The sequence below is a fragment of the Coenobita brevimanus genome, chromosome 97 (genome assembly GCF_032717465.1).
Source record: "Coenobita brevimanus isolate Jiangsu-jjx chromosome 97, ASM3271746v2, whole genome shotgun sequence".
NCBI classification, from domain to species: domain Eukaryota; kingdom Metazoa; phylum Arthropoda; class Malacostraca; order Decapoda; family Coenobitidae; genus Coenobita; species Coenobita brevimanus.
The window spans coordinates 45,630,895-45,645,496 of NC_137050.1; the positions used below are offsets into that span (position 1 = coordinate 45,630,895).

Here is a 14,602-nt window from a genome sequence, read left to right on the forward strand (position 1 = left end):
GAGTTAGCTAAGGAAGAATTTATCAAGGAGTGCGAAGTTCAGAAAGCCTATTATGATAAGAAGGCAAAACTTCGGAAGTTTAGTCCAGGTGATAAGTGCTTGGTGTTGCTCCCCACTGCCCAGAACAAGTTGTTGGCACAGTGGAAGGGTCCATTTGATGTAGTAGAGCACATTTCAGACCTCAACTACATAATTCAGATGGGAAATCTTCGCAAATGGTTCCACGTTAACATGTTGAAGGCTTATCATAAGTCAAACCCCAAGGAGACTGGCCTACGAGAAGCTGATGATAGTGACCAGCCACTGGAAGAAACCGGGGCAGCCGCGATGATCCCAGCTGATGACCATGATGACGAACCCTTAACCGCTCAGTCCTGTCAGGAAGAGACTGTCGGAGACGTTTTATTTAACAATGACTTAGCACTGGGTGATCAGAATGCCATAAGGTCACTGATCTGTCGGTATGCTGATGTCTTCTCTGACCAACGTAGACTTGCAAAGGTTGACTGTCACAAAATTGAGTTGACCAGCGATACTCCCGTGAAGGTTAAGCCATATCCGATTCCCATGCAACTACTGGGCGCTGTAGACAACAAAATTGCTGACATGGAGATTGCAGGTATTATTGAAAAGTCCTGATCTCCTTACTGCAGTCCAATGGTAGTAGTTCTCAAGAAGGATGGTGGAGTCAGGATTTGTGGCGACTATAGGAGGCTCAATGCAATCACCAAAGTGGATGCTGAACCGATGGGTGACCACATTGCCATCTCCTCCAAGCTGGCAGGGTCACGATATTTCACGAAGCTCAATTTGGCGAAGGGATTCTTCCAGATTCCTCTTCACCCCGTGAGCTGTCAGTTCACTGCCTTTGCTACTCCTAGGGGTTTGTATCAGTACGAAGTCCTCCCATTTGGACTTGCCAATTCCCCAGCAGTATTTAATCGTGCCATGAGACAAGTGCTCCACGGTATTGAAAGAGTAGAGATGTTCGTTGATGATGTCCTCGTTCATTCTGCCACGTTGGAGGAGCACCTCAGACTCTTGGAAATTGTCTTCAGTAGACTCCAGAGTTTCAACATGACTGTGAAGCCTAGCAAATGTAAAATCGCTCATAATGAGGTGGAGTTCCTCGGACATATTGTTGGCAACAATCGCTGCAGGTGTCAGGGTGACAAGATTAGGAAAGTTAGAGAAGCCCTGAGACCCATGACCAAGAAACAGGTTAGGGCATTCCTTGGCCTAGTGGGGTATTTTAGGAGTTTTATCCCCAACTTTCCTCTTATATCCCAACCGTTGTACAAGGTGCTTCAAAAACATCCTCCAAACACCAATGAATGGGGAGAAGTACAAGAGAGATCTTTCGCCACCCTTAAGAATATGCTGTGTAAGGAACCTATCTTGCAGCTGCCTGATTCCAACAAACCTTTCATACCGCGCACTGATGCTTCACAAGATGGAGTAGGTGCCGTATTAATGCAGGAATCAGAAGACGGAATTTTCCCAGTGGCATACCACAGCCGTAAGCTAAAACCCGCCGAGAGGAATTATAGTACTGTTGAGAAGGAACTCTTGGCCGTGGTTGATGGTGTTAAGAAATATTACTATTATTTATATGGGGCATCATTCACTCTGGAAACTGATCATATGCCACTCACTAGTCGCAGCACGACTAAGACGGCTAATGCAAGATTGACACGCTGGACACTGTATTCTCAGCAGTTTAACCTTGTTGTGAGATACATCAAGGGAAGTGACAATGTAGGCGCAGACCTGATGTCTCGCCTGCTAGCTGATAATTAACACATGTCCCATTAGCGAATTGCAGCGTTTCATGTCCTGCACAAATGCCCACTCTTTCCGCTAATTAGGTTTAGAGTTTAACCAGTAAACTGGGTTCCATTAACGAATCACAGCGTTTGATGTCCTGCACAGATGCCCAGTCTTTATGCTCATGACCACATTCTCTGGTTAATTTAGTGAATTGCAGCATTTGATGTCCTGCACAAACACCCAGTCTGTCCGCTAATTAGGTATAGGGTTTAACCAGTAAACTGGGTCAGCGTTTGATGTCCTGCAGAGACGCCTTGACTAAGTTTCCTGGTTAACCCGAGATGTCCCGTCGACGTATGGGTACGTTGCAACATTTTGCATTTGCCAGTCCGGTTGACGTACTGGTACGTTTTGCTATTGCAAGGTCCCTAATGTGCACAATTTTCAATTTTCATGTGTGATTTTTCGTACATATACACAGGACACCTTCCTCTATTCCTCTACAAGATGCCAAGCAGGGACAATACCTTATACCGCATAACCTCCCCCCCCCGCACGCCATTGTCTCGGCAATTCACCTGTTACCAGTGACCTGGCCAATAAAGACATTCAGGGCCAGAGTGATTCCCCAATCGATGACAATGTGGAGGACAAAGTTTACATAGCAGTAGAGGAAGAAACAGTCAGAAATGATGATCAGGTAATGTGGCAAAAGAAGGTCAGGAATGGTGATGAATTAGTGAGTGAAACAATGCTTATAATGCCTATATTACTGTTTGAAATCCAATATACTCTCATACTACATATAAATTTGTACCAAATAAATAAATAAATACCGTTTAGGAGTGGTGTGGAATAGTTATCCTCCCATAGAACTCGTTTTCTTTGCATCCAGCCTGATAGAAAACCCTGTAAGGTAAGGAGGTACTCCTACCTGTACCAAGTATTTTAAACCTCAGGTGAGCGATCTCTCTATGAATTTTCGATGTTTCTCACCAAAAGTGGAGGTTTTAGCCAACAAAATTTTTTCCAAAAATGGTCAGGACTGGGGGGTGTTGGAGGTGCGAAAGTGGTCAGGACGTGATGGGTTAAAAATGTAAATAGTGTACTTTTTGTAATATAAATACTGATTGCTAGGCAAAGAGAGAGAAATTACACTTTTCATGCTCCACCTTGATTGCTTTCGCAGGTGCAGCTGGTGGGTGCATAATTGCCGTGCAGAACAGCTGATCGTCCCTGACGCATGCTGCCGCCTCTTCTCTTCTGTCTTATCGTCAACATTTACTATTGACTTGCATTATGTAATTTTACACGTACTGTAGGTACAGTTACACCACAACTGTCACACCTACACTGTGTATTACATACATCACGCTACATAACAATTAGTTGTTAATGTAAATGTAGTGAAATTTTCCCTCAGTTTGACCTGAGTACAGGATTTTTCACCGTCATCACAGAGATTTTCCTCAAGCTTGCTTCTATTAACGTAAATACGATTTTTTTCGCTCGCTGGCGACTGTGACTTTCTCCTGTAGCAGGATAGCACACACACACACACCACAATGTGAATCTTGTGTGACTGAGTTAGGATTTATATGTATGTAAATTGATTTTTTTTTTTTCCTGAGGAAAAAAAAATTGATTTTGATGGGGCGTAATGTCACGAGCTAGTGCAATTCTCTGTCTAAATAAACTCGTGACATTGAACTTTGCTGGGAAACCGCGAATTCTAGTGAATTCCCATGAGTATCACTCAGTCAACTGCCACCCGATCGGGAGTGTTTTCAGAACATTTTTCACTGTTTCATAAGTGATCGTTCTTGTGTGTGACATTAGTGCTTTCACTGAGTGATTTATCATGGGCGTGTTTCGCTCACTCTCTTTCCGTTAGCCATTACCAGATAGCAGCTGGCCTCAGCCTCTCCTCGCTTGTTTGAATTAAGTTAGGATTGAAGTGCTGTGAGACCAGGTCGTTCTTCAGCGGGTTCCTGAAGTCTCCACTCAGTGTGATCCGGCGTAGAGGCTCAGCGTGTGTGGCAGCGTCCTTCCTCAGCAACGATGCCCAGTTCATCCCGCCTAGCCCCTTTTCTGACCAGTATTTTTTTTCGTTTTTCCTAGGCTTAAGAGTTTAGCTTTTGAGTGAGTGAGAGAGTGTGTTCTTATTTTGAATTCATTATGAAATGTGTAACATGAATTTAACTCAATGTAATCGATAAATCAACAGTTCTTTTTCTTGAGTTTAATGTAATGTAAACTCGTGTTTTATTTCCCCACATTAAGCTTATTTCACTTATAGCTCCTAGTTTGCATAAACGCTTTGCATTATTCATAACTGGTACTTAGGCCAGTCCCTTTGTATTAAGCTTAAAATCCGTTGTGCAACCAGGAGTTAATGCACCGGCAAGAACCTGTTTATCATTAATAGCATTAGATATTGATTGTTGGGGGTGGAATCACTTTCTCCAGAGGCTAACAGGAGGCGGTGGCTCAATCGGTAGAGAGTTGGCCTGCAGTCCTGACGGACCCGGGTTCAAATCCCGCTGAGGCAGGGAACAGTTTAAGGATTTGAATTTCATAAAATCAGACTTTACTGATCTAGCAGAAGACCCGCCGACATGTCGTAAAAATACCTCCGCTAATACCAATACACCAGTCCTGTATGAGACGGCCCTAGCACGTATTCAGTATGGACGGTGGGTGTTAGCGCCGAAGTGGTGACATGTAGAGGTGTGCGTACGTAGGAGGGCTACTGGGCCTTGAAAGCAGGCTGTGAAGCCTATGCCCAGAGTCGGTCACATAAAAAAATAAAAATAAATAAAAAATAAAAAGCACGTATGAGTAATTAGTCTCTGCTGTGTACTGTTGAGAAAGTTTATAAATTCTCGTCCTTAGAGAATCGGCGAAGTAAGCCGGCATAAAGTAATCATTGCTTGATTTTCACAAGTCAATTCTTTGTTAATATTGACAAGTGAACATATAAAGTATTCTTTAATAATACAAAATCTCAAAAACCCCATGACATATATATATATATATATATATATATATATATAATCAGTGTTTCAACAAACCACCACTTAATATCCTTGAAAGTCTGTCATATTTAATTTCCTTGGATCACCCCATCACATGTACTGTAGCGCTGCAGTATAGCCTACAGTATGTCAATAATGCATGTGCGATTGAAAAAAAAAATGTCAACTTTATCGACTGATAATTTTATTCTCGATGAAATCCCAGTGATTATAATAACTGTTTCTGGAATCATCCAGCAGCCTGGCAGCTGATGGCTCAGGGACCAGCAATGATCCACAGACCATCACTTTGAGAAGCACTGGTTTAGTGTGCTGAAATGTTGTTTCTTGTCTCTGTTGAAGAACGAATTTTGAGTAACCAGTCAAAGCCCAAGGTCATAAGGCAAACCCGATGCACAGTATTTTGCCCTCAGACAATCTTCTACTCTGATTTTACTTAGAAGATAATAACACAGACATCATCACCCACTATGGTTCTTTTATATTAACCCCTAACCCCTAAAGCCTTAAATTGTGTTTTTTCAAACCATTATAATTCAGTCTTTATACCATCTAGACCATTCACTGAAAAAAACAAAATACTCAGCAATCCTTTGTCTCTCCCGTGCAGGTGTCCCCATGTCTCTAGGTGGAGGCCATATGGACCGAGGAGGTAAAGAAGAGAGGTAACTATTGGGGTTGCATCGAGGCTGCAGCCGGATGAACGCACGAATTCTTGGCTAAGGCAGGCTGGCTGCGCAGGCCTGGGCACAATTTTTTCTTTGGGAACACTTAGTCATTTAGTCATACAGGCAAAGTCAGAGCGAGTTCAGCAAGAAATGATTCGACAACATTCCACCTTTGCTCGGGAATAAATGAAATAGCTCTGCAAATGAAATCAAAAAATAAGAAAAACATTTAACCAACCTATACCTAACCAATTTAGACCTAACCTGACGTTAACCTTTCGTAATACCTTATTTTGTTTGGGGGGATGATGATGGTGCGACGTTTGAGTCTTTTCTGGAAGCACTTGATCCGACGCTGCCAATATGACAAGATAACCAATTATACTGCGGGGGGGGGGGGGAATCACGGTCAGGGCAGCCGAGACAGGACGGGGCTGCCTCGCTCTCAATCCCCCCTTGTCCCACTAGACCTTCCCACTCCACTTCATCTTCCTCTGGTGCTTGAATGAATCATCACCCTGTGCATTAGGCTCCCTTTTTTTTGGGGGGGGGAGGGGGGGAGGGAGGTGTATTCGCCGCATTTTTGTGGATGTTCTAGAGTGGCACTATCCCAAACGGGGAGAGGTGAATACCGAGAGTGACCACATTTAGCCCCATTCGTATTGAGGCGAGGGAGGGTAAATTTTTTGCACGCCATTTTAGTGTCAAGTGTGCAGAAGGCAAAGAAGGAAGAAAATGGAGAACACAGTAATTGTCCAAAGTTGAATTTATGACAACACTGTTAGCATATGATGTAGGTTTATCAGAGGAAGAAACGGCTACAATGCCATCTGGGTGAATGAGAGGACAAACAGAGGAACGGTCATTAGATCCCACATCATAATATGAAAACCTACTGTATTTCTTAATTTTCATTGTTTTTTTACAAACGATTTTTTCAGCCTGTGACATTCTTTCATTTGTTCATCATTTCGCTTCGAACTGGTGCGTACACAATTACTTGGGGCAAATGCTACAAGACACCCAGACACCTCCCTCTTTTTTGTACTTGGGTGAGGGGGAGGTATACATTTTTAAAGGGTTTTATGAGGTCAAAGGACAAACCATTCAATAAACAAATTAATACCAAGTTCTTCTATGTTCATGTATTGTCATGGCGGCCTACATAGAAGTATGTCTGAGTCATGCAGCTGTGTGGAGACCATCCTGTATTCCCTTGGAAAAGTTGGCAGTCTTTAATTGGAGATGTTTTTGACAAGGTGCCAGAAAAAGTGGGAATAGTTTGTAAAATTCATTTCATTTACAGTGGATGAATTTGTTTTTGGAAAGATGATGAGATTTAGCATGATGTCGGGCAGAAAATGAAGGGACTTGATTATCATGTAATTTGGCATGGTTACTTTTTGAACGAATCTTCTTGTTATGGACAACATTAAAACACTGTATATATGATTAAACATTTTTTTTCCATCAGTCACAACAAAAGTATAAAATTCCTAGTTGCGGGAGCTTGGAGCCCTGAAACGGGCCCTAACACGAGGATTGTCTTAAATAACTAAAGTCTACGGGCGTGAAGCAGGGAATTCAGTGTCTGAATAAAGGGCTTCACGTTGTTAAAGTCTATAGGAGTTAATAATTATCTCTCCCAAAAAACGCTGATGAAGGACAAAAGCACAGGGTCACTACTCGAAATACTCCTGCGTCTTGAAAGGAATAATTGCTTCCTTGCCAAGGAGGATACCTCTTACATGAGAACAGTGCACACGGATGGCTCTTGGTCATGCTTGAAACATTCATCCCAAGTGACTCAAAGAAGTACTGCCCAAGGACCGCTTTGTCTATTGCGTCATTGTGACTAAGGTGCCGCTATTTAGAAAGGTTCATAGGCCTTACTGGAGCGACGGAACTGGTTACTAAGCAGAGAAGCCCAGTGGAGACAGAGAACTGACAAAATTAGCAAAAGGATTAGTTGTAGGGAAAAATGGTCAGGGTTATTGGGAGTATCTTCTTAGATTTAGTATGTAAAAACACATCCACATAGATAAAGACTGACAGGCATACACATATGATGACAGACAGATAGACAGACCGACAGACAGACAGACACAAATAGATAGATTGAGAGATAGAGAGATAGACAGGCAGACAGAAATGGATACTGTAGACTGAGCAATGAAGAGATTATTCATAATATGTAACGTACCAGGTAACGAAGTGGTGATTGGTTAGTAGTTTGGGTGGAGGTGGAGGCACAGCCAGCCTCGTCCTCTCCGCCTCTACAGTCCGCCAGTCCATCACACCTGTAGGACGAGGGGATGCACCTGGCCTCACTCGTACACTGGTACTCCTCGTCCTCACACTCCTGTACGGGTGGGAGGGTGGGTCAGATACACACAGGTAGACTGAATGAACCTACGGACATAGGTAGGCTGACTGGACTTACAGGCAGGCATACACCCGACCTACCGACACAGGTATAGATTGAACCTACCGACACAGGTATGATTGGACCTACTGACAGGTATAAGCTGGACCTACCGACACAGGAGTAGACTGGACCTACCAATATAGGTATAGACTGTGCCTACCGACACAGGTATTGACTAAAGCTAATGATACAGGTAGAGTGATTGAACCTCCTAACAGGTAGACTTACCGGACTTCCTGACATGTATAAAGACTGAATCTGCCGACAGAAACTGACTTGCTAGGCCTACTGATACAAGTAGACTGACTAAACCAACTGGCATATACAACACACTGATACAGATGGACTGACTGGATCATCATGGACTGACTGATACAGGTAAGGTGACTGGGATATCATGGAATTACTAACGAAGGTGGATTGACATGGGAGTTATGAACTCTCTAATACAAGTACTCTATTTGTGGTGTCATGAACCTACTGGTAGGCAATGCACTTGCTGGGATCTCGCAAGGAGAAACGAGAACGGAAATATACTTCAAGGACCATGTACTGGAGACTGGTGTATGGAATCAGGTGGATTATCCTCAGATTTTCAAACAGTGCTGAATTACACGACCCCAGGCTGCCGTCCCCCCCCCCCACCATTTTTTTTTTTTTTTAGAATATACATCTGACTCTGCTCATAGGCTTAACAGCCTGTTCTCTAAGACCCAGCAGTCCTCTTACGTACCACATCCCTCCCACATGTCACCACTTCAGTACCAACACCCATCGTCCACACTAAATACATGTTAGGGCTGTCTCATACATGACTGGTGTTTTGGTATTAGCAGGGGTGTGTTACAAAGTGTCAGTGGCTCTCAAGAAAGATCAGTAGGCTAACGCCTGTTTTTCTTAACAAGGTTTAGATTCTTAAACTGTTCCTTGTCCCATCCAGAAATCTAACTAGAGTTCATTAGAACAGCAGATCACCTCGCTGCTGACTCGGCGACCACCTCCCCCAGCCACAAACGTGAAAAGGTTCAAAAATCACAAAACGAAGCCTTGAAAGTATGAACAGGCATGCGAGTACAAAAATTACAGATCTGTCACTTGTACCAAGAAACAAAATTACTCTACCCAAGAAACGCATAATCATGAGATCTACACAGTTTATTTCATCAGCACAGAATCCATCACACCCATGTAATTTCGTTATGCCAGCCTCCACTGCAGTGACTATCACACACACACACACACACACACACACACACACACACACACACACACACACACACACATATTCCCTGCACTACATTAAATGCCAAACAACATCCCTATTCTACACCTAACTTTCCACTTCACAACATTACATATACACAAACAGCACAGCCATCCAAATCTCCAGCCAAAGAATATCCTTCGTTAATCCTCGCCTAACACTTATTCCTCAGAAACTACCTTTCTACAGAATGGAGTGCACCTACCCAGACTACGACAGTAACCTACCGTGTTTTTACTATCAACACAAAATACGAATCACAAGCAATCCACGATACCTTCACTGTAATACAACCTATGAACCACAACACACTCATTTCATGTACACCTCACTTTTGCAATGCAGATGAAACTTCAATAAACCTCACCAAAAGATATCAGGGAACATCCCGCTGAAATGGCCCGTTTCCTGCGGTCCACTGGGTTTATTCCAAAATGAGTCTGGGGTCACAACAAAAAAAACAACAAAATAACTATAACAACAACATATACAGAATAAATATACTAAATGAAAATATTCAAGCAGCGCCCAACAGCAAAACAAAAATAGGAAATGAGAAACCACTGGTCTGTCATAAGTGTCCTCCATACGTACTTTAAAGACAACTCAGTCGTTTACTCTCTCTGTCCTTATTTCTCGCACTGCATTAAAATAGCACAAAGGGAAAAAAATTAGTAATTCTTACCTTTATGCAGGGTTCGGAGCACTCATCGCTAAGGTCCTCGCAGTCATATACACCGTCGCAGAATTTCTCCCGTCTTATACACTCGCCAGATGTGCACCTCTTTTCAGATCTGGAAAGGAGAGTAACTGGAGGAGTGCACAGAGCAGGGGTAGGAGTATGAGAGTCGAAGAGTGTCTAGGAGCAAGGAAGGAGGAGGGAAGCAGGGAAAGAGGAGCAGGAGGGGGTGCGGAAGCAGGGGGGTGGGAGCAAGGGAGGAGGTGGGTGTGTATAGGGATATGTGTAGTCAGCGGAAGGTATTTGGGTCTAGAGAAGGGAATGTCGGAAGAGGAAAAATGGGGTGTGAGAGTAGAAGGAAGCTTGTAACGGGGTGAAGGGGTGGTGTAGGAGCAGAAGTGAGTGGGTATAACGGTTTGGTAACAGGAGAAGAGGTGTGGGAGCTGGGGAGTAGGTGTGCGAACATGGGAGGAGGTATGGGAGCAGGGAAAGAGGTGTGCAAGCAGAGTAGGGGTTGCATGATCAAGGTGGAACTGAAAAAAGGACAAGGGCAGGAGTTTGCGAGGCACGACTGGAGTCAGGGAGTAAGAATGATTTGTGTTAGAGCTCAGAAGAGGCGGGAGGGTAAAGAAGGGAAGCAGAGGAAGAGATCTAATGGAAAGCGAGAAGTGTAGGAGCCTTGGCAGGGGTGGGGGGATGTTAGTAGAGACGAGCAGGAAAAGGGTATGAATGAAAGAGAAGAGGGTGTTTTATCAGGCCATAAGCTGTGTTTGCAGAGTGTGTTTCAGTAGTGAAAAGAGTGTGTCAGCAGTGGAGATAGTATGCTAGCAATGATGAGGTATGCTAGAAATGGAGAGGGTGTGTTAGCAGTGGAGATGTAACAATAGAGGGGTGCGTTTTAGAGGTGAAGAGGGTGTGCGAGCAATAGACAAGGTGTCCTAGCAGCGGATACGGTGTGCTAGCAATAGAGAGGGTATGCTGGCAATGAAAGAGTGTGTCAGCAGCGGGGAAGTCGTGTTAATAGGGAAGAGGATGTGTTAGCAGTGGCTAGGATGTGTTGCAATTGAAAAGGGCGTACTACCATTGGATAGGACGTGTTGGAATTGAAAAGAGTGTGTTAGCAGCGAAGAGTGTGTGTTAACAGGGAAAAGCTTGTGTTAGCAGTGGTGAGGGTGTCTTTGCAGGAAGGGGGACGTGATAGAAGGGACGAGAGTGTGCTACTTCGAAACAGGGTGTGTTTGCAAGGAGAAGTGGGTGAAAGGAAAGAGGGTGTATTTAGTGGGGAAGAGGGTGTATTAGTGGGGTATGCCTGCGTCAGGGGGAAAGGGGTACGTTAGCAGGAAAGGAGAGCGTTAGTAGTGAGTGAGTGTGTTAGCAGCTCTTCAGGTACAGGTAGAAGGTGTGGGTGCAAAGGACGGTGTGTGGGTGAAAGGGAGGGTCTTTGAATGCACAGATGTGGAGAAGAGATGTAATTGGGGTGATAGAGCAAGGATGCGGAAACGAGGGGGGAGGGGAGGAATGTGGGTATCAGAGAGAGTGTCCGGATGTAGGAGAAAGGAGCAAGTAAGAATGTGCTGGAGCAGGGGCAGTGGTGTGGGAGCAACTTAGTTGGTGTTAGAAGGAGAGTTTTGGAGTAGGAGAGGACTATATGACGAAAGAAGCGGAGGGACAGAAAAGAGAATGTGGGATTAATGGAGGTGTGGAAACTGGGATGGTGATGTCGGGGGAAAGCAGGCGAGAGGAGGAAATGAAGAGAAAACATATCAGAATCTCACACATCCATGGACAGAATGGTACCAGTGAAGACTATTATGATTAACCGGCTAAAGCTCAAGGTGCTAAATTCTTAAAGGAAACACTTACATTAAAGACTCTTCGCAGTTTTTACAATTTATGCAGAACAGAAACTTCAGTCTCAATGAATCAATGAATACAGTAATTGTTTCGTGCTTTTCATTCCTGTAGTGTCTTCAAGATTGTCTTCCTGACCCTATTCCAATGATTGCACCTGGACTGAAAGGGATAGAGCAGCAGAAAATAAGAGAGATATTTTCCTACCTATCCCATCATCCTGTTCCTTTCTTGTTAGCACATATTCTACTCTAGCAACATCACACGCATCTTTGGCATTACTAACTAAATGTTCTTTCTATACAGCCACAGCCCACTTGTTTTTCCTTTCTGTGTTTCCAATGTATTGACGCAAATTTCTCTTATTCATCTGTATTTCCTGTTTCTCAGTTCTCAGTTATGTCTTTCGCTGTGATTCGTCTCATTACTGCTTTTCCTCCATGCCCTCTTACTGTCACTTTACATGATAAAATCACATTACTTCAAAGTTCTTTATTAACTCTCATACCACAATAAGGTATATCCAAAATCTTACTATCGAGAAACACAATTTCAGCCATACTTCTTTAAAGTCGATTATCCATCCCAGTCTCTTTGTTTGTCTCATTAATGCACGCACACACACACACACACACACACACACACACACACACACACACACACACACACACACACACACACACACACACACACACACACAGACGCGCGCGCGCATATTATACAAACCATATATATATATATATATATATATATATATATATATATATATATATATATTCGCCGCCCAACGGAAGGTGTTCTCACGCCAAATCATAAAACGCCATAAAACGGGCTCAGAGTTCAGTGATATTCTCGCCACCTTATCTTTTTTAATTTTGTTGGTAGAACGTTATTCTTTTTTTCTGATAAAGGTTTTGAGTGTAGATTATGATTCTTATAATATTTTAGTCATATTCATGAAATTCATCTTAATCATTTTTCTTAATTTTTTTTTAGTTTTTTTGTTTTGCTGATCTTTCAACTCATTTTCTGGCAAAAGTTGATTGCATAAGCAAGAAGCATCATTGATTAGAACGAAGAAAAGTACCATTAAACAATATAAATGTGCTATGGCCCTCCAAAAAAGGTCAGAAGGGTAGGCGTAAAAAAGAAAAAAATAGCTACAGTCAGTCCAACTTCCAACTTTCCACACCCTCTCCTCTCATATCTGTCTGTTTTTCTCCCTGTCGGTCGGACCCCATATGTCTGTTTCTTCCTATGTCTTTATGTATGTACTGCACTTGTTATCAGTGAAGGTGAACAATGCGATTGCCGGAAAGTAGTAAAAATTGTATTATTATTAATCAGAGTGCTGATGGAAGAAAAAAAAAACTCTTAGTACACTCACCAAACACCAGAAATTAGTATCTAAAGGTCTCAGCAGAGGTAATCCAAACTCCGTTGTCCACTGTCAGCCCATAGTCGTCAACGAAAGAGGCATAAGTGGCATGAAGGGAGGCTTGACACTAGTGCCTGATGACACCGGTGCGACAAACAGTTGGCTCATAGTCCAGAGTGTCATTGTCAGGGTCATGCTCTGGCTCTGAGTCCTCACCAGCATGTTGATGCCTCCTTGTGCCTGCCTCAGCTCCTCCTGACGATCAGGGAGAATGTTGAGCCACGTTTGAGTCTCTGACTCAAGAAAGCTGAGGAGTCTTCTGAGGTCGTTGCATTTTTGTGGTGCAGAAGAAGATCAGTGGGGTAATTAGGCATCCGTGCCACGTTGGATAATTCAAACCTCTCCCGTGCATACTTCTCCCTTCCCTTCATCACTGGCACCTTGGAGATACTGGCTGGAGTGCCATCATGGATGTAGTAATTCTTGATGTAATAGCCCTCCTGAAAGATGACGTCAGCCACCAGCTGGCAGGCCTGTGAGAAGTCGACTGCCTAACATTTTGTGATGTGGTTCATTAGGGCTTTGATGTCCAAAAAGTCCTACCGTTTCATGGCCACAACAGGGAACTGCCTTTTCGTTGAAGGAAGCTATAACATCGATGCACACTTTGGTGCTAGAGATGTACGTAGCAGACCGGACCTTCTTCTCAGTCAGGCCAAACATACGGTCACAGACTTCATAAAGACGAACTCAACCCTCAACAGACGCCTGGCGTGCACTTGCTGCAGGGCCAAAAGAACCATTGTGATGTTTTTGTTCTGGCCCCCTACAGTTATCACAGAACACACAATGAGTGGTGAAGTCCTGCTGTTGCTGATTGATTTTTATCTGAAGTTACCTGAGCACACAGATAGCCACCTCGTCTGAGCCACGTCCCCCTGTCACCTTCTTCCACACAAACATAGTGGCCACCTCTTTGCTGATGTTGCAAATGAAGATATTGTAGACTCACAACTTCTGTTTATAGTAAGCCAAACCAGCTCACGTGAGGAAGGAAGCGTTTTTTAAAGGTCTATGGCCACTATCTTGACATTGGTTGAGTCACTGGAGGGGTGCCATCTGTTCAGCCTGATGTAGGAGGTGTCGAGGCACTTGAGCATCAATCACATGTACAACCAGGCGGTCCTGAATCTCAGCAACATCAAGGCCAGCATCTTTCCGGTTCTTGATCTCCTGACTAAGCTTCTCACATGTTGAACAAACATGTCTTTGGTGGCTGGAAGACGATGTTGTAATCTCGTGTGAACACCGTTCTATAAAAGTGCTCGACACCTTGTACTGATCATTCCTGTTCTGGTTAATCCACGTTAGGTAGCTTGTTGTTGCAAGCCTCCAGGTAACGTCGGTAAAGGGTTGTGGCATGGGAATAGTGACTTGCAATAACGGATAGACCTTGGATATGCCCATGCACAAGCTCCAAGGTACACTCAGTGATGGCACGTGGAGAGGGATTGCGTCCACGTGTG

At 43.7% G+C, this 14,602-nt stretch overlaps 1 protein-coding gene across 1 annotated transcript in view; it reads right to left on the reverse strand.

Annotated features, from left to right (window-relative positions):
* Positions 1 to 4,976: 4,976 nt before the first annotated feature.
* LOC145413686 (uncharacterized) overlaps positions 4,977 to 14,602 on the reverse strand; it is a 65,401-nt gene continuing 55,775 nt past the window's right edge. Inside the window, exons 5-7 of the mRNA XM_080283341.1 lie at positions 9,854 to 9,962; positions 7,680 to 7,838; positions 4,977 to 5,141 (exon numbers count right to left, since the gene is read on the reverse strand). Of these exons, the coding sequence (XP_080139467.1) occupies positions 4,977 to 5,141; positions 7,680 to 7,838; positions 9,854 to 9,962 (433 nt within the window). The remainder of the gene's footprint in view (positions 5,142 to 7,679; positions 7,839 to 9,853; positions 9,963 to 14,602) is intronic.